The following is a 24,525-nucleotide window of genomic DNA, read 5'->3' as shown; positions in this document are numbered from 1 at the left end:
CACAGTTTATCCGTTGACCTGTTGAAGGACATCTTGGTGCTTCCACTTTTTAGTGAGTATGGATAAAGGTGCTGTGAACTCTCCCATGCAGGGTTTTGTGTGGACATTAAGTTTTCAGTAAGAGCGTGGTTGCTAGGTTGTATGGTAAGACTACGCTTAGCTTTGTAGAAAACTTCCAAACTGTCTTCCAAAGTGGCTGTGCCAAAAAAAAAAAAAAAAAGTTCTTCCCCAAGTGGCTGTAGCACTTGCATTCCCTTGGGATGAATGAGGTGCTTTGCTGTTCAGCACTGTTGTGAGCGGTTGGCATGGTCAGTTTTGTATTATTATTAGCCGTTCTTACAGGCAGGTACCTCATCATCTTAATTTGCAGTTCCCAACATGATGTTGAACAACTTTTCATATGCTTGTTTTCCATCTGTGTAAACTCTTTTGTGAGGTTTCCGTTCAGATCTTTTTTTTTTTTTTGCAGCTGACCAGTATAGGATCTGAACCCTGGACCTTGATGTCCCCAGCACCACACTCATACCAAGTGAGCTAACTAGCCAGCCCTATTCAGATCTTTTGCCTATTTTAAAAATTGTGTTTGTTTGCTTATTGATGAGTTTTAAAAGGTCTTTGTGTATTCTAGATTTGAGTTCTTTATTGGATATATGTTTGCAGTATTTTCTTGCAGCCTATGGCTTATCACTTCATTGTCTTTTAACAGTTTTCTTTCTCTTTCACCTTTTGTCTTTCCTTCTTTGTGGCTTCATTCTCTTGGTCTGCAAACTTGGACCGCATTCCTTATAAACAGAAACTTGCAGTGAGCCTATATTGCTTTTGTAGTTGGCAAGAAGGGTTCGAATAAGGAATTAGAAAGAAGAAAGAAATGGAAGCCAGTGTGGCAAGGCCTCTTAGCTGATGTGCTCTTAGTCTAATAGCTTATTTGGCTTAAGTAGGCATATATTCTTATTCTGTTTCTATTTAATCCACTTTTGGGGAAATCCTAGGCTTTTTAAAAGTAACATGGTTATACCAAAATACATCATGGGTGGGACTCCTGTGAAGTCACAAGGACCTGGGATTCAGACTGGTACCTCAGATTAATAGTCACTTTGGATCCAAGGGGGCTCATCTGTGAAGTGGGGAGACCAAGAACTTCTGAAGGATTGTCACAAGCATTAAATGAGATAATATATGAGAGGGGCAATTAAAAATAAAAAGATTTTCCTCCACTTTTCCCTCTAGCTACCGATGTCCGTCATTCAACTGCAATTTTAAAAATTTACTCTCTAATTTTCTCAACACTGAGCCTCTCAAGCTCCTGGCACTTTACTGAGACTGCTGGGAGATGTCCCTGATGCTCCAATGGCCTTTCCTGGTGCTTCACTGGGGGTGCTTGACTGCTCCAGCCCTCCCAACTGGTCTCTCCTTTCCTTGTACTTCCCTTAACTCCCTGTATCCTGCAGGCACCTTAAATTCGCTGGGCCCTGGTCTTAGCACTCTGCCTGAGTCTGCGGCTCCCCTGTTCCAGAGGAGTGTTGTCCCTTTTACTCTGCTGTCATTGTGCTCCCTTCCGTCCCATCCTGTTGGTCATTGTACTGTTGTTCTTCCTGTCCCTGTCTCTCAGAGATCCCCAGACAGGCCCTGTGTATTAGTTTGTTTATGTTGCTTATAACAAAATACCTGAAACTGGGTGATTTATAAAGAAAAATGACATTTATTGCTTACAGTTTCTGAGGCTGGGAAGTCCGAAGTCCATCTGGTGGTGGTGACAGTGACCCAGGGGTCTCACATTGCAAGATGGTGGAAGCAGAGAGAGCAGAGAGGGACAGACTCTCCTCTTCTATTAAAGTCCTCAGAACCACGCCATTCACCACCATTTCTAATCCATTCACTATGGCACGGTCCTACAATCCAATCACCTATTTAAGGCTCCACCTTTCAATTGCCATAACAGGATTTCCCACAGTCTTCACAGTCACAGTGGGGCTAAGATTCTAATATATAAACTCAGGCAATTGAAGCTTCAGTGAGTTTTGGGAGGACATATTTCAGTCCACTACACCGTGCTACCCTCCCAGCCCTTGGCTTTATGTGGTAAGTAAGAGTCAGTAGCATCCTGCGCTAGTCTTCCTGCTGCCAGCCTTGTCTCACTTTGTTGCCAGTTGTGTTTGTAAAATATCTGTCCATTCGCCAAAGTTCTGATGCCTCCCATTCTAGCAGAACGAAATCCAGAATCTCACACCCCTTAGCGTGGCATTTACAGTACTTTTCTAGTGGACCTCAATCTTGTCCTTCTGGTCATATTTTCCCTTTGCATACTGTATTCCCTCTCCACCTCTGTGCACCATCTCATATTGTCCTCTCTTCCTGGCCGCAGCTTGCTTGTCTGTCAGGGTCCGCTTTTGCTGTCTTTATCGACACTTGCTCTGGTTCCTCCAGACAGAATTAGCTGTTGTCATCTCTCTCCCTTATCACACTTTGCTCCTGATTTGGGGACAGCACTCAGCACATTATTTACAAGGCTGATTCCCACTTTGCTGGTTTGTGAGCTCCTTTGGCTGAAGCTCATGCCTTGGGCTGCACATGCCTGGGACCCTTTACAGAGTGTGGTGCTTGGACACCCACCCCCTTGTTTGAATGAAATCAATCTCTTGCAGCAGGGTTTGCATTTGCTTCATACACTTCTGTGCCTGAAACAAAGATTTGCTTATTTCTGTTTTTTATGGGTCATCAGTGGGTGTACAAATAGTAAAGCAATGACCAGTTTAAACTGCATTTTAACTAAGTATGAATATCAGATTCTTGGGTAGATACTCCTAGTATTGCAGGAGTAAAAATAATTATACCTTGATTCTTTTTTTGTAGTAGCTGATCACCAAAGATACTGACATCTTTTGTTTTTTTTCACTGTGTCTATGAAAAATATATTTTCTGTTTGTAGTCAAGAAAAAAAGTCAGGGGAAAAGCTTAAGAAACTTGCATGAAGTTACAGACAAAAGTAAATCTCAGACAGGGCCTTGACTCATGTGTACAGTTCATACAGGAAGAAAGCTGTTCTAGCGTGGCCAGGACTTGGCCTTGGCTGCACCCTTTTACTTCTGCACCTGCAACTTGTACTTGTGCTGGGTGTTTTTTCCTCCTACTTTGTTTTATTGAAGCATGACTGATGTACAATGAAATGCAGAGTTTTACGTATGTAGTTCATTGAGGTGTTTTTGTTTTTTTTTAAACTGCTCATTGAGTTTTGTTTTGACAAACACATGGGCCTGTGTAGCGGGTTTCCTTATCAAGATGTGGACATGTACACCCACTCAGAACATTCCATGGTCTGTTCCCCGTCATTCACCCCTTGTGCTCAAACCTCTAACCTAATTTCTTTCGAAATAAATTGGTTTGCCTGGTTTAGAGCGTCATACAGGTGGAATCACACCATACTATTCTGTCTGGCTTCTTTCACTTGGCATATTTTTGAGACTCATCCATGTTGTAGCATGTACCAGTAATTTCTTCCTTTTTACTGAGGAACAGTATTACACTGTATGGATATACCACTCCAACTTTTATTTATCTATTCATTGGCTATAATAGTTTGCTAGAGATACCATAATAAAGTACCACAAACTTAAAGCAAAAGAAACTTATTCCCTCACAGTTCTAGAGGCTAGAGTCATAAATGAAGGTGTTGACATGGCTTTGTTCCCTCTGAGACTCCAGGCAGAATTCTTCCTGGCCTCTTCCTAGTTTCTAGTGGTAGCTGTCAATCTTTGGTGTTCCTTGGCTTGTAGACATGTCCCTCCAATCTCTGCCTCTGTTGTCACATGATATTCTCTCTATGTGATTTCCTATTGTCTTCTTTGGAGGATATCTGTTGTCACATGATATCTCTCTGTGTGTTTTCCCATTTTCTTCTTTGGAGGATACCAGTCATATTGGATTAAGTATCCATCTTACTCTAGTATGACTTCATCTTAACTAATTACATCTATAATAGTCCTACTTCCACGTAAGGTCACATTCTGAGGTACTGGGGGTTAGGACGGGCGGGAGCACCGCTGCGCTCCCAGCGCCGCACTCTCCTGAGTGCACCACGGGGTCGGCCCCCAGTGGAGGATATTCTGAACAAATCTGTGAGGAACAGTTTTGTACAAGCTTTGTGTTCATATTCATACGCATTTTTCTTGGGTAAAAACTGGAGTCATAGCCTAGGTGTTCGTTCACCTTTGAGAGAGTGCCAGATTGTTTTCCAAAGTGATGATTGTGTTGGTTAATTTTTTAATTTATAGAAATAATTGGGGATTTGGTCTCATTGTAGAAATTCTGTTGATCTGATGCCTGCAATTGGAAGTCCTATAGTTTTATGTTTTAAAACATTGCTAGATAAGCTCATTGGAAAACAGTTCAAAATATTATTAAGCTTTTAAAGTTGGTGGCTATTGCATAGACATTTGAATAAAATTACTATATATAAATACTGTATTTAAAAAATCACCTCCATTAGTGTAAGCAGGATTCATGGCCACATTTGTATTAAAAGCTCAGAAGGGACTCAGCTGGAGCCATTGGTGTGTAGGTATTCAAAGGCCTGGGACAGAAGGTTGCCTAGTAAATGCTGAGAGAGGATAGCCTCCAGGGAGTCTTGCAGTGGACAGGGGCACAGGCTGAAAGCAGCTCCTGGCTCTGATGCAGGTGTGGCACACTTGAGGCAGGAAACAGTGCACAGTCTCTGAGGTATTGGGAGGAACATGCTGGATGGCAGAAACGGGAAATTTACCCCTTCCCACCTCTTGATTCTTCCCTGGCCCCCTTACCCCTTCACCCTTTTCCACTCCAGCCTCCTGGTGTACTAGTCAGAGTTCTTGATTTCAAACAACAGACAGGAACTTAAGCAGAAAAACACTCTTCTGGAAGGATACTGGGTAAAAACGGAATGGAGGCCTGACAGGCCCCAGGCAGCCAGAACTGAAGCCAGAGTTCCAGCACCAAGAGGCCCGATGTGCATGCCTTTTCCTTCTGGAGGCCTGTGCTAGACCTCCGTTGTGTGTGGAAGGTAGGCCCCTGGGTCGAGCCTCTAATTTTGTTTTATATTCACTCCTAAGGGCTTTGTCCTTTAGTTCTCCTTTCTGAGAGATTTCCTCACTCTCTTATCCAATCCTATTTTTAAAATTTTAAAATTCTACCGTCGTATTTTTATTTTCAATAACCAGGAAGTTCTCAAAATGGTCCTCTTTTTGTTTGACAGACACAGTCGCTTCTCATTGCTAAGGATGTTAATTAAGGTTGTGCTTTGTTGACGTTTTCTTCTCTGTGCATTGTGCCTGTTCTGAATTCCTTTCTTCCCTGTTTCTTTTTTGGGCTCTCTTTCGTGAGACATTTCAGGTTTTCTTCATTTTTAGGACTGAGCTATGACAAGCACTTGGAGCCTTTCTGTCTATGGGTAGGGTGTCCCCTGGTTCCAGTGAATCTGACCTTTTGTTGGGATTGCCCCACATCTTGGGACCTTTAGACCTTTGCTCTTGAGCCAGATGAGTGCTTCTAAAGAGGATTCTTCCACGCTCCCACCTGGTAGAGTTCTGGGAGGCACGTGGGAGATTAGTGCAGGGAGTTTGCTCTCTCAGTAGTGTTACCACTCAGTTCCAGCATTCTCCTTCATGGGCCTGGCTCCCTCCCACAGCGGAGTCTGATGTCCCATCTCATCCAGTCCCATCTAGTCCCACACATCTCGCCTCTCAGGCTCACTCCTCCCATTTTCTATAATTCCTTTAATGTGGCTGGTAAAAAAAGTTTGTTGATGGTTGAAATGCAGCTATCCAGATTTGGTCTAGATTATCCCTGGGGATCTTTCTTGAGAGATTTTGGCTTAGAGATTTGTATTTAACACTGGGACTAACAGAGCAGGAGGGTAAAGTGGACAGATATAAAATAAATTACTTAATTTCCAGGACTGTCTATCAATTACTAGTAATCAAAACATAGAAGAACAATGATTTCATAGTTATGGATGGTTCTGAATGACAGCATTTTATGTGTAAAATCTTACGTTGTGTATATATGTTCCCCAAATCAATCATACCCCAATAAATATTGCACACTTTTCTGTCAGAAAATAAATAACTTTTCTAATCAGGTTTTATTGTCTTTCAGATCCCATCACATAGGACAGCATGCACCTTAAGATCCTGAAGAAAAGGCGCAGAGTGTTCAAGTGATGTTCAGAAGTAGTTTGTGAGGTAAGGGTGTGAATATGGAGGTGTGTGAATACTACTTCCTGTGTGACAGCAGGCACTTACGTGTTACTGAAATACTTGAGTGTTACTCTGCAAGTGTTCAAGTGATGTTCAGAAGTAGTTTGTGAGGTAAGGGTGTGAATATGGAGGTGTGTGATTACTACTTCCTGTGTGACAGCAGGCACTTACGTGTTACTGAAATACTTGAGTGTTACTCTGCGCGTGGTGAAACAGAAGCAGCGCAGAGGCTAACGGTGACAGGTGAAGGTTTCTTTTCACCTGTTGTCTGAGGTTTGCTTACCGCCTGTGCTAAAAGGAGAGTGTGTCTTTGGAGGAGGAGTCCATGAATTGAATGATAAGTTATTGGCCAGTACTGGAAGATGAGGAGAATCTTCAAGTGCAAATAAAATAGAGAGTTTTGCTCTTCACTGAGGTTGCCCCTTCACTAGTGGAGAGCCATAGTGTTGCTTTCAGAGTTCTAGGAAATGACTTTATTTAACATGATAAAGAGCTTAGGTTCAGCAGTGTAGGAAAAATCCTATTAAAATTGGCCATTAAAGTAGAAAAATGATGATGCGAAATCCATTTACTCTCAGTCAGTGCACAGTCCCTTCAGGGTTCTCTCGGAAATGGGCTTCAAGAGTACAAAATCGATCGTGATTTTGGTATTTCGTGTAGAGTAAGCCTGCGCCCTGATTGCTCCTGAGTGTGTGCATTTTGTTACTGCATATCAAATTGCTGTGCTGTTTGTTCTCATGTTCCCAATCATTTTAGATTAGGTTCATGTAAAGGAATGGTTTCTTCATTTCCTCCCCACCCTTCCTGCTGAGTTGATGAAGTGTAAGCACAGTGACTCAGCGAGCGCGCGTGCACTTTATTGCAGAGCTGAATTTGTCTGGCCGCGCTTTGCTATGTTCATAGACTGCTTTCTTGAAAATAAAGTGATTTTTGGATCTCAAGATTATTTTCCTGTTAACTTCTAGTGGATTTTACAGATTTGGCGCCAAAGCCTTCAAACACTGTGTGTCACAGCACCATCTAGTTTGCACTTCTAAGGAATGTCCTCCCACATCCAGTGTTTGGTGTGCTCATGCGCAGCTGCTCCCAGGGAAGGCGCACCCCAGAGGCCACATCCTGCTGTTGTGTCAATTCTTACCAGGCCCTGGGCCAGGAAGCTGAGCTGACCTGGCTCAGGGGTCGGCCTGTGCGCCTTTAGAAGACCCGTGGGGTCCTGCTTTCTGGAAGGAATTCAGACTGCACAGACATTGTGCTATGACAGAAGTAGCTTATTGTCTTACTGCCTAGTAAGCAGTCCCCTTCCTCATGGAGCGCATCCTACTTGAGAAGTGACCATAAAGCAAGTGGTTCTGGTCAGGATTTTTCAGCTTAAGGCCTTTATATAAGGTCGTGATTCACTAAGGAACTTGTATGGAATCCCTAGGAGACTATTTGGTGTTTGTTTTTTGTTTTAATTTTAATTTTAATTAATTTTTTATTGGTTATGAATATTCATGAGATGCAAAGCTGATTGTCACCCCTCATGCCCATGATGTAGGGGCCAGATTCATACTGGCAGCATACCCATTACCACAAATTGCATTTGTACCTCGTGTCCCCCACCCAATTATCCCTAACCTCCCCTCCTCCCTCTTTCTTCCCCACTCCACTTTGTAGCCTAAGGAATGTTCTCTACCTCTGCAAATCCAATGCACTACTGTGGTCTTTCTTTCCTTCCTTCTTTCTCTCTTAGCTCCCACGTGAGTGAGCACATGCAGTATTTATTCCTCTGTGCTTTGCTTATTTCACTCAACATAAGTTTCTCCAGGCTCATCCACGTTGCTGCAAATAGAAGTATTTTGTTCTTTTTTTATGGCAGAGTAGCATTCCATAGTGTATATGTACCACAGTTTCCTTATCTGGTCATCCATTGATGGACATTTAGGTTGGTTCCATGTCTTGGCTATTGTAAACAGAGCTGAGATGAACATGGGCGTGCAGGTTTCCCTTTGACACGATGATTTCCTAGGAGACTATTTGAATCTGAGAAAGGGACCACCTTCTTTTTGTTGCATATGCCTTTAAACCAACATGCTCTTGCTGTGTGCCAGGCAGTGTTGAGGCACGGACGGGAACCCAGGCAGAGGAGACACAGACCCCCCTAGGAGGGGCAGATGTCAGGCAGGGCAGGGAGACGTGCAGAGGCTCTTTGAGCTGGGAAGTGGAAAGTACCCTGGAAGTAGAGCCAGTGCATGTGCCTGGGAATCCAGGGGAGGCAGAGAAACTTGCAGAGACTTTCTCAGCCCCCTGACAGCTTCAGGCTATACTAGGGGTGTAGGCAGAGCAGTTTCAGCCTTCATCTACAGATGGTCATGCTGATGTGTAGTGACCACTTTTCAAAGTGCTCCTCAGAGGAAGAGGAAACCTCTTTTCAGGGTGGCTTGCCTGGAAGAGAGAAAAATTAGACTGTGTAGAGTGAGTGGGGTTAATGAAGAGGGGCTAGACTTCACAAAGGGGGTTTACAGGGGACAGTGAGCAGACAAATCTGAAAGATGTAGAGTTTAGAGATGCTAGCTGAAAGAATGGCTGGTTAAGGTCTATCCAAATTCTTTTGATCTTTAGTTTCTTCTCTATCACTTAAAAATTTTTTGAGCTATTTCACTTAAAAATATTTTTGTGTAATTCAAGAGTAGGGCTATTTTACTGACTTGGGAGAACAGTTTTAGTTTTCTTTCATACCAGTCATTACCTTTTATGTGGCCAAGGAATTCTGCAAAGTCTTTGGAGTATGAACTCTCATCAGCAAGTTAAACATTTTCCTGATCGCTGTGTTCTAGTTGCATTTAGGAATAAAAAGGCACACCCAGATTTGAAAATCTGCTGTCAATCAGCTGTAGCAAACCTGAAATCCAAGAGAGTTCCTGCTGCCCCCTCCGTTTCACACCCCAGAAGCCGCAGTCCTATGCGCCACCTGTTCAAAGGCAGGCAGAGCTCCTGCTCTGAGAAGTTGCTTGGTCAATTTGTTGAAATGCTTGTCAGTGTTTTCTCTCCCCTGTAAGAAGCGAAGATAAAATCAGCTCTGACCCTTCTCTTCCTGCTCTTTGTCAGGAATATGGTGTCTACACACATCAGACACCGATAAAAGAAGGCCAGACGTTTAAAGCAGCAGTCAAAATAGTCACTACGAAAGAGCAATTTTGATTTTAGTTTCTTTGGACTCTGTGTATTCTTGGAAATCAGATGTTATATGAAACAGAGGAGAGGTGTCAATAGAACAGTTTAAAAACGAATGTATTACTAATGAAGGAAACTTAAAAAGATCAAAGTAGAGACGAAGTGCATTGTAGAAATGGGGCATAGAGTCGAGTAATATGGAGATGAGATGTGTGTTATCTGAGTTACAACAGTGGAGAAACGGGGGTAAACTGAGCATCACATCGAGAAAAGCCAGGTAAGAAACGTGAGCTCAGTGTTCACGAGCCAGTATAAAAGTGAGTGGAGAGCCACCCACTTCGTTACCAGGCTTATACCATGCCGTTTGCTGCCACCTGTACGGAGTGTCTGCTCAGGCGTGCTGGAGGTGACCTGCTGAAAGGAGCACAGATGGTGGGCTGCAGGTGCTTGGAGTGGATACAGCAGTGGGCGACAGGGTTCCTCTGCTGTGCAGGGGACTAGGGTGCTGTGATTTTGCATATGGCCTGTCCTTTTCATTATTTTTGTTTGTATGTGACTATGGCTAACTGTAGGTGACAATTTTGCATATATATAGGTATAACCTAAACTGTGGGATTCATTTTGTTGTAGACAGTGGTATGTTAAGATAGAAGTTTTAAAAATTTAGATCTTAACTAGTTAGATTTTTATTTTATTTCCTGCTAGGTGTATTTAAACTAACTTTGTAAAATGGCCAAGGGCAGACCTAAAACATGGACGGGTAGTGTGTACGAGCGTGCGCGCGCATGTGTGTATGTGTGCGTGCATGGGTATGAGTGTGTGCTTGTGTTCCCGTGAGCCTCACCAGCGCTGTGTCAACCCCTCTCTAGGGCGCGTCAGGGAAATCATGCAGCCATCAGGACACAGGCTCCGGGACGTCGAGCATCATCCTCTCCTGACCGAAAATGACAATTATGACTCTTCATCGTCATCCTCCTCCTCTGAGGCTGATGTGGCAGACAGGGTCTGGTTCATCCGCGATGGCTGTGGCATGATCTGCGCTGTCATGACGTGGCTTCTGGTCGTCTATGCAGACTTTGTGGTGACATTCGTCATGCTGCTCCCCTCCAAAGACTTCTGGTACTCTGTGGTCAATGGGATCATTTTCAACTGCCTGGCTGTGCTTGCCCTGTCGTCCCACCTGAGAACCATGCTCACCGACCCTGTGAGTACTCGCCACACCGCTGGGTCTCTGTTGGATCTGGGTTTGTGTTGCACCACAGCCCATGTGACAAAGCATCTCTTGTTTGAATAACCTCAGGTTTTTTTTCATTCCTGGGTACAGACTTGTGGCATTTTTCACGTCCTAACTGGAGTATAAACATTACTTAAATAGAAGTGACATCATGGTATATTGATGGAGAATATTATTCCATTGGGCTGTTTATTCAGATGAAGAGAATGTGCTAGGTAATGTCTAAAATTCCTTCTAAAATAAATGTTTTGTTTCTCTAAAAGATGCACTGAAAGGTAAGAGGCCTGGGTTCTAGATTTCACCACTTTCCTAATCTTTTCAGTCTTGTTTGACCATAAGCAACTAATTCAGCTTCTTTGGGCTAAAGGTTAGATGTTATCTCTGAGTTCCTCCTAGCTCTGTAGTTCTCGTTGTGTCTCAGCTAAAGTCTGAAGCAAGCTCTGCAGTCAGCTCGCTGGTGAAAAGAAAAGGTCCAATCATCCTGCAAGGCAGAGAGGAAGGAGTCCGCAATCACTGGTGCATCAGGCGCATGCTGTTGCTTTGGAAGAAGCGACTGCCATGTAGAGTTTAGGTGCTGGGCCCGGGGAGAGAGATGCCACAGGTTTGTGGAGCCATTGGGTTCATCTTTGGAGCAGATGGCCTTTAGCAAAGAAGAAAGACAGGCCGGACCTGGCTTAGTGAACTACCCCTAGTTCTTGATGTCTTGAAGGCCCCTGATTCAGAGCTTCCACATGGGGTTGAAGCTGCTTCTCTGAGTTTTAAAGTGTCCTCCAGTTAGGGCGGGGCATTACAGCTGATCGTAGGGTCCTCGCAGCCCAGCCCTCAGGTGCTGACGACAGCCTGCAGGCCATGTGGGAAACCCCATACCCAGTAGCAGTCACTCCCCACTCCTCCCTGCCACCCCTTGCAGCCACTAATGTACTTTCTGTCTGTATGGATTTTCTTATTCTGGTCATCTCATTTAAAAGGAATAATATATGTGGCCTTTTGTGTCTGGCTTCTTTCACTTAGCGTCATGTTTTCAAGGTTCATTTGTTTTATAGTGTGAATCAATACTTCATTCCTTTTCATGGCTGAATCATTCTGTATGGACAGACCACATTTGTTTATAGCCAGCATCAGTTGATGTGTGTTTGGGTGGTTTCCACTTTTTGGCTATTATGAATAATGCTGCTCTGAACGTTTGTGTACAAGTTTGTGTGGACATATGTTACATTTCTCTTGGGTGTGTACCTAAGAGTGGAATTGCTGGGTGGGTCCTATGGTACCTCTGTGTTTAACTTCTTGTGGAACTGCCAGACCGTTCTCCAAAGCGGCTGTACCATTTTACACTGCCACCAGCAGTGTCCACATCTTCCCAGCACTTGTTTTTGTCTGGCTTTTGTAGAGTGGTGTCTCCTTGTGGTTTTGATTTGTATTTCCCTAATGACCAGTTATGTTAGAAAAAAGAAAGAAAGCATCTTTCTTGTGCTTATAAGCCATTTGTATATCTTCTTTGGAGAAATGTCTATTTGAGTCCTTTGTTCATTTGGATGTCACTTTTAACTGCCACGTGACTCTGGTGGCCAGTTACAGAAACCACTGGGAGTCAGAGTAAATAAAACCGAGTACACAGGGAGTCTGAGGACCTCACGGGCAAGAAGGCATGAGGTACTGGCAGGCTGTGAAAGCTGTCCAGAAGGTAGACAGTGGAAAGACTGACAGATGCCCTTGGCTTTTCCTGTCCCTCAGAATCCTGACTCGCCCTGCTGTCTGTGGAAGAAGGGTAGCCCCAAAGACCAGATTGAGTTGGAAGTGTTGAGTTCCAAATCCACATTCCTAAAGGAGAGACAATGTGATGCAGGAGGGTCAGAGGCCCACTCTCTGTCTTCTTGACCATGCCAGGGTGCAGTCTGGGCTGAACTAGAACCATCATGCCACCCCTGGGCAAGGGCATTTGAGGGGTCAGGGCAGACCCCAGTGGCAATTCATGTCATTTTCCTAAACCAGCAGACCTCAGCAGTCTTTGCTGGGATTGGCTGGGGATTGCGTTGTTACTTGAGGAGAGTCGTTGGTCCTTTGAGTGAGGGGTGAGCAGAGAGGAAGACGTGTCTGATCCAGTAATAAAGCAGTTAGCCCCACTGCTGACAGATGAGACTTTGACCCATCTTAGCATTTGGAAATGCACGGAGAACACTGTGAAAGAGCACCCACTACCCAGGAGCTCACAGACCTTCACCCGAACCCGTAGCCTTCTCCCACCCCATTTTAAGCACGGCAGCCTTCTCAGCAGACGTTTGACCATGTGCCTTGTAAAGAGTACCTTTTGTGGAGCTGCTGATCCTGTTCCAGGTGCTCTGCCAAAGGCGCTCTCCCTTAATCCTCTGTGGTGTATGCACATCAGAACAAGGCCTCATGGTGAGGAAGAGACAGAGCTGCTGGGAGTTGAACCAGATTTGTCTGTCTACAAAGCCTCTGCGGTTATTAACTTCTTTCGGAAAATTTCAAAAATATGCACAAGTAGAAAGAAAAGACTATAATGGTCTCAGTTTCATTTGTAGATATTTGTGTGTATTTTTTAAAAGTAAGGACTCTTTTTAATAAACATGACCGTAATACCAATAGCTCATGTTAAGCAACTTAATAATTCCTGAATACCTTCTGTCCAGTTGGAGATCACATTTCTTCAGCTGTCTCAGTTCTTTTACATTCTTTTTTGTTTGAATTAGGATCCGAATATCTGATTGGTTTATGTATCTCTCAGCATATTTTTAATCTCAGTGGTCCCTGCAATCTCCTTTTTTCCTTGGGATTTTTTGGTCAAAGAAACACAGTCCTTTGTCTTGTAACTGGAGGTTGCATTTTATATGCCCGAACCGGTTTTAACATGCTTCTTGTCCCTGGTAAACTTGATTGGTTTATGTATCTCTCAGCATATTTTTAATCTCAGTGGTCCTTGCAATCTCCTTTTTTCCTTGGGATTTTTTGGTCAAAGAAACACAGTCCTTTGTCTTGTTACTGGAGGTTGCATTTTATATGCCCGAACCGGTTTTAACATGCTTCTTGTCCCTGGTAAACTGGATCAAGAGGCACAGCCCTATTCTTAGCTCCCCTTGGTTAGGCCCTGTGATCCAGAACTCACTACTCCAGTCGAGATGGAAAGAGAGGGTGAAAAAGAAAGTAGAGGAAGCGTGCTCTGTGAGGCATATCTTCCCTGGAAGCATGGCATGGTTGAGAGTGCTTCCTAAGCCTGGGTGTCTGGTTTCCCTCACCAGGGCAGACTGGAGGTGGGTCGTGGGCAGTTGTGAAGAAGGGTTTGCTAGAAGAGGCAGCAGTAAATCAAAAGGCAGTTCCAAAGGGAAGCAGCCCCAAAGGCATTGTGTGGTCTGATGCCTGCCCTCAGTCCCGGGGGAAGGTGGGGTGGGAAAGAGTCAAGGAGCACTTTAGAAAGACCTCCCGCTGAAAATGGTTCCAGCTGGGGCTTACGGAACGTGCTCAGTTATTTGGAAGGTTTGTTTTGGTGGAATGAAGTGTGGTCCCCTGTTGGTGCAGAGGTGACAGGGCGCTCTCCCTGCAGCCGTCATCATGGGCATCTCCTGGCAGTGCCTTCTGTGAAAGTGACAGCCAGTGGCCACAGGGCCAGCCCTTCCACGTGCTGTCTCTGCTTCTGCGAAACCACACCTTGAAAGGCTCAGAAGGAAAATGTAGATGATGGACTGTGGGGGCCTCTGGTGAATGGCCTCGGAGCCCTGAGGAGACTGTGCCCTTGGGGAGCTCTCTTGTCAGCCCAGATTCTGAGCAGCAAAAAGGACCACCTCGAACCAGAACATGTCCAAAACCCCTTGCAGGATCTAATGTCCTGGGGATCACCTAATGGAGTACTTGGCTTACCCCTTCGAGAAAAATCTTTCCTCAGTTAACACATCATAAGTGATCCAGAAAAAATGGGAATTGCTGGGGTGTCTGCTTTCTGGAGTGTATTATGCCATATTGTATCACATCTGCTTTTACCATGGAAAAATACTTGCGTGTATCATAAATGTTAAGGATGTTTGGAGTTTTTAAATCTGGTCCATTTCCTCTTATTGAGGAAATTTTTAACACTGAACTGTTATTTGGGGTGTATATGCAGTATTATGGGATTTTGTAAAATCATAGAAGCAATAAGGCTCCTCCTGGACTGGTGAAAGAACATTGATGATTAAGGACTCCAAATAGTGGTGTGTAAGTTAAGTAAAATATTTTACTTATTCTGATTTAAAGTTTCCAAGTCAAGAAAGTTTGAACCCTTAACTTTCTGAACTTCTTTAAGGAGACAGTTTGAGCGTTAACAAACTCTAGGATATTGACCAAAACAGCTTTCCCATGTTAGAGTGCTAGGACTGGTGGGTCCTTGTTTGGAGGAAGTCAGCTGCATTGAAGGTTCGCCTTTGCCCTGCAGCCCCTCCCTGCCCCATGCATCTTTGGGGCCTCATTGCCCGCTGCTGCCCGAGGCTCCAGCTCTGGCCTAGTGGGGGCCTTGAATCCAGTGGGCCTCAGTCTCCAGCTCCTCAGCACACTCAGCTGCTGAGCTTTCTAAAATTTGGATGTTGGCCCTCACACTGCAGAAGTTCAGCTCTGTAGCTCTGTGTCCAGCTGGGCATCTGGCTTTAAGGAGCTCCAGCTGTGCTTTTGCTGTTGTCATACTCACTTACTGTCCCTGACCTCCCCTCCGTTGTCTCCCAGGCTCTAAGTTCCCACCCTTCCATTTGCCTGTCACTGCTCTCTGGACTCTTCCTGATGTGTTGGTGGGTCTCATTCTCCAGAAGTGTGCATTTCTGTGTGAAGTTCAGGCTTTGGGCTCAGACAGGATATAAGACTTTGTTCCCTTCTTTGAGGCATTTAGGACCCCCAGCAGGTCTGCTAATCTTTTTCCACCCTGCCACAGCTTCAGGAACAATCTCCCACAAACATGTTTGTCATTACATGTCTCCACTGCCCTGTGCATGCCTGCCTTTCCCTGCATCCAGTCTTCAGCCGACTGCAGGCTCTGTCCGCTGGCTCTTGCCGTCAGTCCCTGGCTCCCCTAACTTATCTTACCATGGCTTTCCCTTTCTTGTCTTTGTCCAGCTCCTCTGGCACTTGGGACAAGGGCACATGCACTGCCACAGCTCCTGATGCTGCTGTGCCCGGGCTGCCTCATGAAGCGGGTCAGGTGGTCTGGGCCTCCCTCTACCCCTTTGTATGTAAATTATGTGTGAATGCTCCTGATGAGGTTGGCAAAGAGACAAATGCATTACATAACTTGAACAACATGAGATAAAGTCCTTTTTGAGACTGATTTGTTCACGTTCCCCTGCTGCAGCTGATAGGACACTCTCTGGCAGCACTTGCCAGGTAAACCCTTCTCCTTTACATGGGGTGAGAGGGAGGCAGTGTTGACAGGAAGGTCCCAGGCACAGAACGTCTGGAGGCAGCCACCTGCCCTCGTGCTGGCACATGCTGTGCCTCCAGTGTGTCCCACAGTGAGCTAGGAAACACCATTTCTCCATTTATGAAAAGGATAATAAGGCCTGTTTTATTTATTTATTTTTGTGGAAAATACAACTTCTGGTCCTGTACGAGTAATGCATTTTCCATATTTAATATGCTTTAAGTGGCAACCACAGCATTATAAAGTATTTGATGGAATAGAAAACCTAAGGTGAATTCCTACATTTATTGACTTTTTTTGACCTTTCCTTCTCCGCAACTAAAATACATTCTTTTCTTACTGTAGGGGGCAGTACCCAAAGGAAACGCTACGAAAGAATACATGGAGAGTTTGCAGCTGAAGCCCGGTGAAGTGATCTACAAGTGCCCCAAGTGCTGCTGTATTAAGCCAGAGCGCGCCCACCACTGCAGGTACTGTGGCCCCCACCACAGCGGGACCTGTAGGTGTCATTCTGTCTCCATGATAGAGGGCTGAGTCCAAGGGCCAGTGTCAGCTCAGTGCTGCAGAGACTTACCAGGAGAGACTCACTGTAGGACAATAGCCAAAGGAAGAAGTGACAGGCGTCTACTTCTGTTTCAGTGGCATGGCGCCACAGGTTGGCACATGTGGCTGCTGGCCACATCTTGTATGGAATCCAGGGGGGAGGCTTAGAATCTTCCCCTCACCCCTCTCCTGGTTCTTCCAGCCAGATAAACTGAGGGTTATTGAGTGTTCACATGTCCTCACCTGGTGTGGTGTTGCAATGTAGATGCAGTTCTTCTGGACATGCACTCAAACACCACTCTCATGTTGAGAAGCAGGAACATAAGCCTAGTCCAGTTGTGCACGTGCACCCGAACGTCTAGCTCTCTTGGCTTTGTTGCATTTCGTTTGCTTCCCCTGGCTCTGCCAACTCCTGACCTTCGGAGAGTCTTTTGCTGCTGGGGGGCCGGGCCTACTTCACTCCTTGAAATAGTGGTCATGTTGGGCCGGCCCGGTGGCGCACTGCTACAGTGCGCCGCTTGGGAGCGCAGCAGCGCTCCCACCGAGGGTTCGGATCCCACATACAGACCGGTTCCCGCTCACTGGCTGAGCGAGGCGCGGGAGCAACACCAAGGGCTGCGATCCCGTTGCCGGTCCCGGTCTGGTACGGGGGCGACACTGAGGGTTGCGATCCGTTGCCGGACACGGAAAAAGACAAAAAAAAAAAAAAAAAAAAAAAAATAGGGGTCATGCATCCTTGTGCTTTCAAACTGATGGAGTGTGGCCATACCTAAACAGTGCCTTTCTCCTTGTGTGCCATGATTTGCCAAGATGAAAGAGGGTGAGCTGGAGGTCCTTCCCTGGACTCCAACAGAAGACAGATAAATAGGAAGGGGGTTTTGTCTATTTTATGGCAATAGTGAATTTTAAAAGATTCATATCCATGAAATTTGGCCAGAAAGTTAAAAAAATGAAATGGCATAGAGACAGAGAGTAGATTTGTGGTTGCCTTGGGCTGGGAGTGGGGATGGGGAATGACTGCATATGGACACGATGTTTCTTTTGGTGTGATAGAAATTTTCTAAAATTAGATGGCAATGGTCTCACAATTCTGCTAATATAGTAAAAATCATCAAGTTGTACATTTAAAATGGGTGAACTTTTATGGTATGTATATTATACTTTTTAAATCTGTTTAAAACGATGAAATGGGAACATATTGGAAATTATTGTATTAACAGGTGCAGTAGAAGTCAGGCAGAGAAACTGAGTCAGTGAACAGGTGACACCATTACAGAAAGTCCACCTGCAGTTAAGAAATCTGCCATAGATTTTTAGCTTGATGTAGTTAAATATGGTGCAAGGTATTTTTAAAAAATAATAGATAGCAGATTAGTTATTTAAAATTGGACATATGTAGGGCTGGCCCATTAGTCAGTTAGAGCTCAGCCTTTTCTTTTTTTTTTTTTTTTGTCTTTTTGTCTTTTTCCGTGTCCGGCAACGGATCGCAACCCTCAGTGCTGCCCCGCACCGGACCAGGGACCGGTAACGGGATTGCAACCCTCGGTGCTGCTCCCGCGCCTCGCTCAGCCAGTGAGCGGGAACTGGTATAATTAATTAATTAATTAATTAATTAATAAAAATTGGACATATGGGGGCTGGCCAGTTAGTTCAGTTGGTTACAGTGCAGTATTAATAACACCAAGGTCGGGGGTTCAGATCCCCATATTGGCCAGCCAACCAAAAATAAATTAAAAAAAAAGAAATTGGACATATGGAATATTTTGGATAAAAGTAAAATACACAAGACAACTTTATGCACAGGTGCATAGTTCTATGTTTTGTGATGAATATGGATTGAGTGGTAGGAATCATTTGAAGGTACCAAGGATTTTTCTTTTCCCAAAGGTAAAAGTTCAATTTTTGTTTTTTATTGAAATAGACTTATAAGCTTGCAAAACTGGGATCATTATTGATAGGTGTGTGTGACCCAGTTTTACTGGGAAGATCTGAAAACTTGTGAAATATGGCTCAGTGTAATTTTTTGGCTTTGAACCTGTTAGTTCACTGAATATTTTCCTTAGGAAACAGAAGACATTTAACTTAATTAAAATGATCAACTTTAAAGGAATATAGTGAGTATATATTATAGATGTTTTTTGACATGCTATATTATATTAGAACATGGGTTCTAGTGTTTTTCCACCTTTAGTTTTATTTGGATATGGTACTCTGGTTTCCTCAGAGCATGGAATATTGAGAACCAAACTCTCCTTTTCAGTATTTGCAAAAGATGTATTCGGAAAATGGATCATCACTGCCCGTGGGTGAACAATTGTGTAGGAGAAAAGAATCAGAGATTTTTTGTGCTCTTCACTGTAAGTAAAAATATTTTTGTAGTGACTTACACTGAATTTGAAATTCTTTAATTAGAATCTTGCCTGGAGCAGGGAAATTTATTCTAACATCAGACCAGTTTCTCTCCAGCTTTTTCTCTAGGATTCAAATTCTTATACTGTGCTGTCATTGGTAGGAAGCAGTCCCAGTAGGTAAATATATGTTGCTTGTGTTATTTTAGGTGTTCACTGAGGTTTAATTCTCTCTCAGATGCCTTAAATCACCATCGTTAATAGTACCTTCCTAATGTATGTTAGAACTTACTTCCCTTCTGTATATTTTTCTATAAATTATTTTACCTGGTCTGATACAATCGTGGGTAGGCAGATGTCGACTGCTGCAATTTACTCCTTCCCTTGTTATTTTTTTCCTAATAAATGAAATGGTTGTGTAGATAATAATGTTCATGAGCATTTGCTCCTAGAAGGATTTAAGTTACTAATTTCTCCTCATTCTAGATGTATATAGCTCTGTCTTCAGTCCATGCTCTGATTCTCTGTGGATTGCAGTTCATTTCCTGTGTCCGTGGGCAGTGGACAGGTAAGCTCAGATTTTGTGGATCATTCCTAGAAGTGCATGCTATTGGACGAAAAAGGGAAAGCTTTAAAGGAAGATTTGATTTTCCAATTTTGAAGGAAATCTTTGCAGTTATATTAGGAATTAATTGAATTTTTTTAGAAAAGAGTATCGTTAAGTTTTAACATTGCCATTTTGCTGGTAGAGTGAAGCCATATAATTGTTCTTCCCTAGTCAATTAATAACATCTACTAAATAATTGTATTTTGCAGATTTTTGAGCTAGAGGGAAATTAGTGCTGTTCCCACCAAATCTTTTATTTTTTTTCTGGTAGCTAGCTAACCCTTGCTCAAAACAATCCTTTGTATAGCGCACTATAAATGAACCCAGCAAGTAGAGTGAACATGGGTGTGACTTGCCCAGCCGCAGATATGCAGTTAGGCATGGTCAGGTTTGTCTTGCCCCTTGGGGGGTGTGGAGGGTGGCCTCATAGGGACTCTTCACAAGTGTAAGTACACATGACTCTTCTTGTCTGGCCTTAGTTGCATTTTAATAAGCAGTTCAGTACAGAAACAGAGTCAGTGGAAACCTCAGGTAATATGGAATCTTTTGAAACTACTGACCAGGAAATAAATGGTGGTGTGTGAATTTTTGCTTGGAAGGGCCACCTTCCTCTGCTCCTCAGAGAACAGTGAATGTGCCTATTTCCAAAGCAAGCACATTCCTCTGTGGCAGCTGGCTGAGCACTGGCACTGCGGGCTCTGCTCCAAGCTAAATGCCCTACAGTTTGGGGTGTTCATTATGCTCCTATGTCTGGCCATAGCCAACTTTCTCTTTTCACAGAATGCAGTGATTTTTCACCTCCAATAACTGTAATCCTGTTGATCTTCCTGTGCCTTGAGGGTCTTCTGTTTTTCACTTTCACTGCAGTTATGTTTGGCACCCAGATCCACTCCATATGCAATGATGAAACGGTATGCTTTGCTTTGTTCTGTGCTTGCCTAGTTTTTAGCCAAAGCTTGAGTAAATGAAAAACCCTAATGTCAACAACAGGTGCATATGTATTAACTTGGGAGATTAATTGGGCAGTTTTGATAAGCTTGAAAAGTTCCCCGTATTTGTTATTCCTTTCACTATGCACAGTGCATATTTCACATATCAGTCTGATTGGAGAGTCAACAGAGCCAGGCAGATAGAACCCAGCACGTTCCCAGCCACCTGGAGCAGCTCAGTGAGTGTTAGGGAATTGATCGCCTTCATGCCCTTGCACTGCAAGTCTAGAGTAGGTGCTCGGTAAATATTTGTACAGAGTAGTAAGTGAATAAAACTGTCGGTTCCCTGGCTTGGAGGCCCGTTGTGGCTGTCTGGGCTAGCTGCCTAGATTGAGGCCACAGCCCAGCTGTCTCTGGTACAGGTCTCGGTAGATGGCTGCAGCCTGGCTGTGCTCACAGAGGCTGTGGGGGTCTGGATCAGGAAGGAGAGCCACTCTCCTGACCACCTTGCACCCACACTTTAACTAAACACTGGTTCTAAAATGAAATGGGAATCTGAAGTTTGGTGTTGTTGCCCCGTTTTTTGTTTTGTTTTTGGCAGCTGGCTGATAAGGGGATCTGAACGCTTGACCTTAGTATTACCAGCACCATGCTCTAACCAAGTGAGCTAAGCAGCCAGCCCTAGTGTTGTTCCTGTTGTAACCACTCAGCCCTGTGTCTGTTGGGGATTTCCTGGAGCAGCCACTCACTTGGTTTTCTTTCTGCTCCCAGGAGATCGAGAGACTGAAAAGTGAGAAACCCACGTGGGAGCGGCGACTGCGATGGGAAGGGATGAAGTCTGTCTTTGGGGGTCCCCCCTCCCTCCTCTGGATGAATCCCTTTGTTGGCTTCCGATTTAGGCGACTGCAAATGAGACCCAGAAGAGGAGGCCCGGAGTTCTCTGTGTGAGGACCTCCTGTCATGCTGGAACTTGTAAATGTAAACTGACAGTTACTTATTTGGAGTCTGAAAGGGCATCAGCAGCTCATCTGTGACCAATAGGGCAAAATGGAACCTACACCAACCAGTTGCTTGCAGCAAGCAGAATTTTATATATTTCTAGTCACAGATTGCAGATTTTCCAAACTGGGTGATGACGCTCTCTTCAGTTTTCACCTGTACGACCAGTGGAAAGGTGTGTGGCCACGCGCAGAAGCCAAATGTCATTACCTTCCTGCACAGTTAGGATTCTTGTTAACAATACTTTGCATTTTCTAAGAAGATGTTTGGGATATTACATGGGTTATCAGAACCCTGTGTACTGAGCTGCTTTTTCAATACGAAGAAAAAAAATGTCAATCCAGTGAACAAGAATTCTCGGACCAGTCATTTCAGGGAGTTCCTGTTGACCCTGTGATTCATTAGTGCACTCCCTTGATCACAGAAGGGGCGTTTACATAGAAAGACATTTTGGACTTGATTAGCTCTGACACTTGCACTGAAGTTGCAAGAGATCTGTGTGCTAAACAGTGAAGGCGGCTTCCGGTACTCCCCACTGCCTGGAAGAGGCACCCTTTGACCCTTGCAGCAAGTCTGTATGTGTGCGTGTCTGTGTGTGTGTGTGTGCGTGCATGCATGTGTGTGTCAAAATTGGCAGTGTTGTTCATACAATGTAACATTTAACAGCTGTGTACAGCAAACAAGCTATTTTTTAGAAACCGATGTTTCAGGGAAGAGGGGAGAGCTGCTGCGGGGTCCTCCCCAGTGGGGTCCCCCTGGTGGGGTTACTATGAATGTATTGCATACTGGAGAATATCTTGATCCAAAGAACAATCATTCCTGTGTGGTCCTTTGTTGCCCTCCTTTTTAAATTTTATTTTAAAAATCTGGAGTGCACGAGGGCCTTGGAGCATATTTTTTTGTTGCTCCAGCCAAATCAGCAGTGCGTAAATGGCACCTCAGAAAGAGAAGAGCAAAGTCTCATGGTGGCCTCATGCCTCATGCCGCGTGGTGCTGCCGATGGCTGGGAGGTAGGGGAGGCATGTCATCCGTGAGACACGAGAAGCCAGGGTTGGCCTTCTGGTGCCTCTGGGAAGGTGAGGGGCCGCAAGGCAGCCAGCCCCTGGCAGGGCCACTGCGTGCCTCCACGCAGGCAGCACTGATGCTGAGAATGGTCGGGATGGCAACAGCTCGTGTTTTTCTGTCATTTATGTTTATTTCTCTACCCACGGCACAGGTGATAAAATCGGATCCTTGGTGTGGAGCTTACAATTTTGCCAGAAAGCAAACAGCTCCCCTCCTTGGGGACTTGCCTTAAACTTGCCTGGTTTGTACATTTTTTTGCTGGACGCATCAAGAAGCAATCTGACACAAACATGGTCTGAGGGTCTTCCTTTTAGCCTGCCTCCCGTGCTGAGAAAAGTTGGTGTCTCCCTCCTGGGAACTGTTGGCCTGTGTGTTCATCTGTGAGCTGTTTGGTTTCGTCTTTAGTTACTCTGTACCCTATTCTGATCAGGGCTTCTACCTTTGTCCGCGCAGAACCACAGATGGACCTACCTGACACTCAATTGTGGCCGAGTGAACAGACCTGTAGGTGCTTTTCAAATGGACTGAGTCACTGAAGACGTGAGCTACTAGGGATGAACTGTCACAGCCAGAGGATGACGTGTCTCGAGGGTGACCCAGAGACTGTTCTGCGCGTTCATTTGCACGTCTGTTGTCTGGGGAGGACGTGTGTACTGGGCTTCAATGTGAGGCTTTAACATGTATATCTTGTTTATCAATAAAGTAATTACCCAAGTGGTTGAATCCTGTGAGACCCGGCAAGTACGTGCAAATCAAGTGTACTTGACTTTTCAACCTCTTCTTTCAGTGTAACTTTTATATGAAATAAAGTCACCAATTGATGGTTCTCAAACAGTTTACTAAGTGCACTGTTCTTAATGGATGCCAGTGTGTTTGCAGGGACTGGCCTTGTCTTGGTTTCTTGACCCGGCCGGGGCTGTTACAGTCACTTCTCTACAGTATCCAAAACCTGCGTGCTTTTGCACCTGTGACAAATGACTTGGGCATTCAAGTGCTACTCAGACTTTGCCCTGCCCACATACTGTTGTTTGTGGAATACCTTACTCTGTTGCCTCACATCGTTTTACTTAGTGTTATCCTAAGCGGTCCTGTAATCATTTTTTTAGTGCATGTTGAAATAAAAACAATTTTTAAAAAATCTCTCTACAGTCAAAATCTCAGGTACCTACAACTTAATTCATTCAATAAATTTGTCTAATATTTGTGCTGTGCAGGTCCTAAATAGCCTTCTTACCTCTGTGTAGGCAAGAGGGGCGGGGGGCATGCGACACACACGCACTCTCCCATGAGGCCCTTGCTGCCATTCCAAACATTCAGAAACAGGATCCTGGAACACGGAGATACATGCCAAGGACAGTTGCAGGACACCAGGCAGGCGGCAGCACTCGGGCTTGTGTTTGTGGCTCTGCAGGATTTTGCTGCAGTATTTGATTCCTTCAATTAGGATACTATGTAGGCTCATTATATAGAAGTCTGATGAAAAATGAAAAATAATACCCAAATAGGAAGGAAATGAAAATGAAAATAATACCCAAATAGGAAGGTGGCTAAATCCTGTCTTCTATTGTGTGTGAACTCAGTTTGGCTACATAAGCAGAAAAGATAACTCAAGGGATAGCCAGGGAAAAGCACATCAAAAGCTGGATGCCCATAAAATCCATGATGATTCCAAAGTAGCATTTGGGATCTCCTAGTAAAAGGGTAAGCTCCCCACAACATCTACTGAGGACCCAATTTAAGACTAATTGCTCTTTATCCAGCTGGTAATTTAAGCAAAGTCACAATCTGAAGACACAAAGGCAAACTGAAGTGATAATATGGACCTGCGGCTAGTCCAGTGATCTGAAAGCTGAGCCAGTGTCTGATCTGTAAGAGAATGGATGGCTGGGCGGCAGGCCAAGTGGACAGACTGCTTCCTGAAGGGGACAGGAAGTTACGGAAGAAGGTTCCAGAGCCCATGGCATCCCGGAGTTCCTCTTGGCCCTGGGACACACTGCCTGCTCTCCCTTCAACTCCCCACTCACCCAA

At 44.5% G+C, this 24,525-nt stretch overlaps 1 protein-coding gene across 2 annotated transcripts; it reads left to right on the top strand.

Annotated features, from left to right (window-relative positions):
• Positions 1-6,195: 6,195 nt before the first annotated feature.
• ZDHHC7 (zinc finger, DHHC-type containing 7) lies at positions 6,196-23,336 on the top strand. 2 transcript variants are annotated; one of them, XM_008577688.1, is made up of 8 exons: positions 6,196-6,212; positions 10,250-10,584; positions 16,352-16,476; positions 18,810-18,906; positions 19,384-19,465; positions 20,285-20,415; positions 21,205-21,607; positions 22,951-23,336. In XM_008577688.1, exons 2-7 carry the CDS (start codon positions 10,267-10,269, stop codon positions 21,379-21,381), a joined length of 930 nt encoding a protein of 309 aa, XP_008575910.1. In that variant the 5' UTR covers positions 6,196-6,212; positions 10,250-10,266; the 3' UTR covers positions 21,382-21,607; positions 22,951-23,336. The 2 variants fall into 2 exon arrangements, with proteins under 2 accessions (XP_008575910.1, XP_008575909.1); XM_008577687.1 differs by lacking the exon at positions 6,196-6,212 and adding an exon at positions 6,315-6,338.
• The last annotated feature ends 1,189 nt before the right edge of the window (positions 23,337-24,525 follow it).

This window comes from Galeopterus variegatus, unplaced genomic scaffold, assembly GCF_000696425.1.
Source record: "Galeopterus variegatus unplaced genomic scaffold, G_variegatus-3.0.2 Scaffold1563, whole genome shotgun sequence".
Lineage (NCBI taxonomy): Eukaryota > Metazoa > Chordata > Mammalia > Dermoptera > Cynocephalidae > Galeopterus > Galeopterus variegatus.
The sequence above is the reverse complement of the archived record's forward strand: the minus strand, read 5'-3'. Positions and strand labels throughout refer to the sequence as shown.

What these genes read in the sequence shown, in the direction of transcription:
- ZDHHC7 (XM_008577688.1), top strand. Translation starts at nt 10,267, where the DNA reads ATGCAGCCATCAGGACACAGGCTCCGGGACGTCGAGCATCATCCTCTC. An exon ending in GAACCATGCTCACCGACCCT is followed by an intron (nt 10,585 to 16,351) that starts GTGAGTACTCGC and finishes TTCTTACTGTAG; the next exon opens with GGGGCAGTACCCAAAGGAAA. An exon ending in GAGCGCGCCCACCACTGCAG is followed by an intron (nt 16,477 to 18,809) that starts GTACTGTGGCCC and finishes TCTCCTTTTCAG; the next exon opens with TATTTGCAAAAGATGTATTC.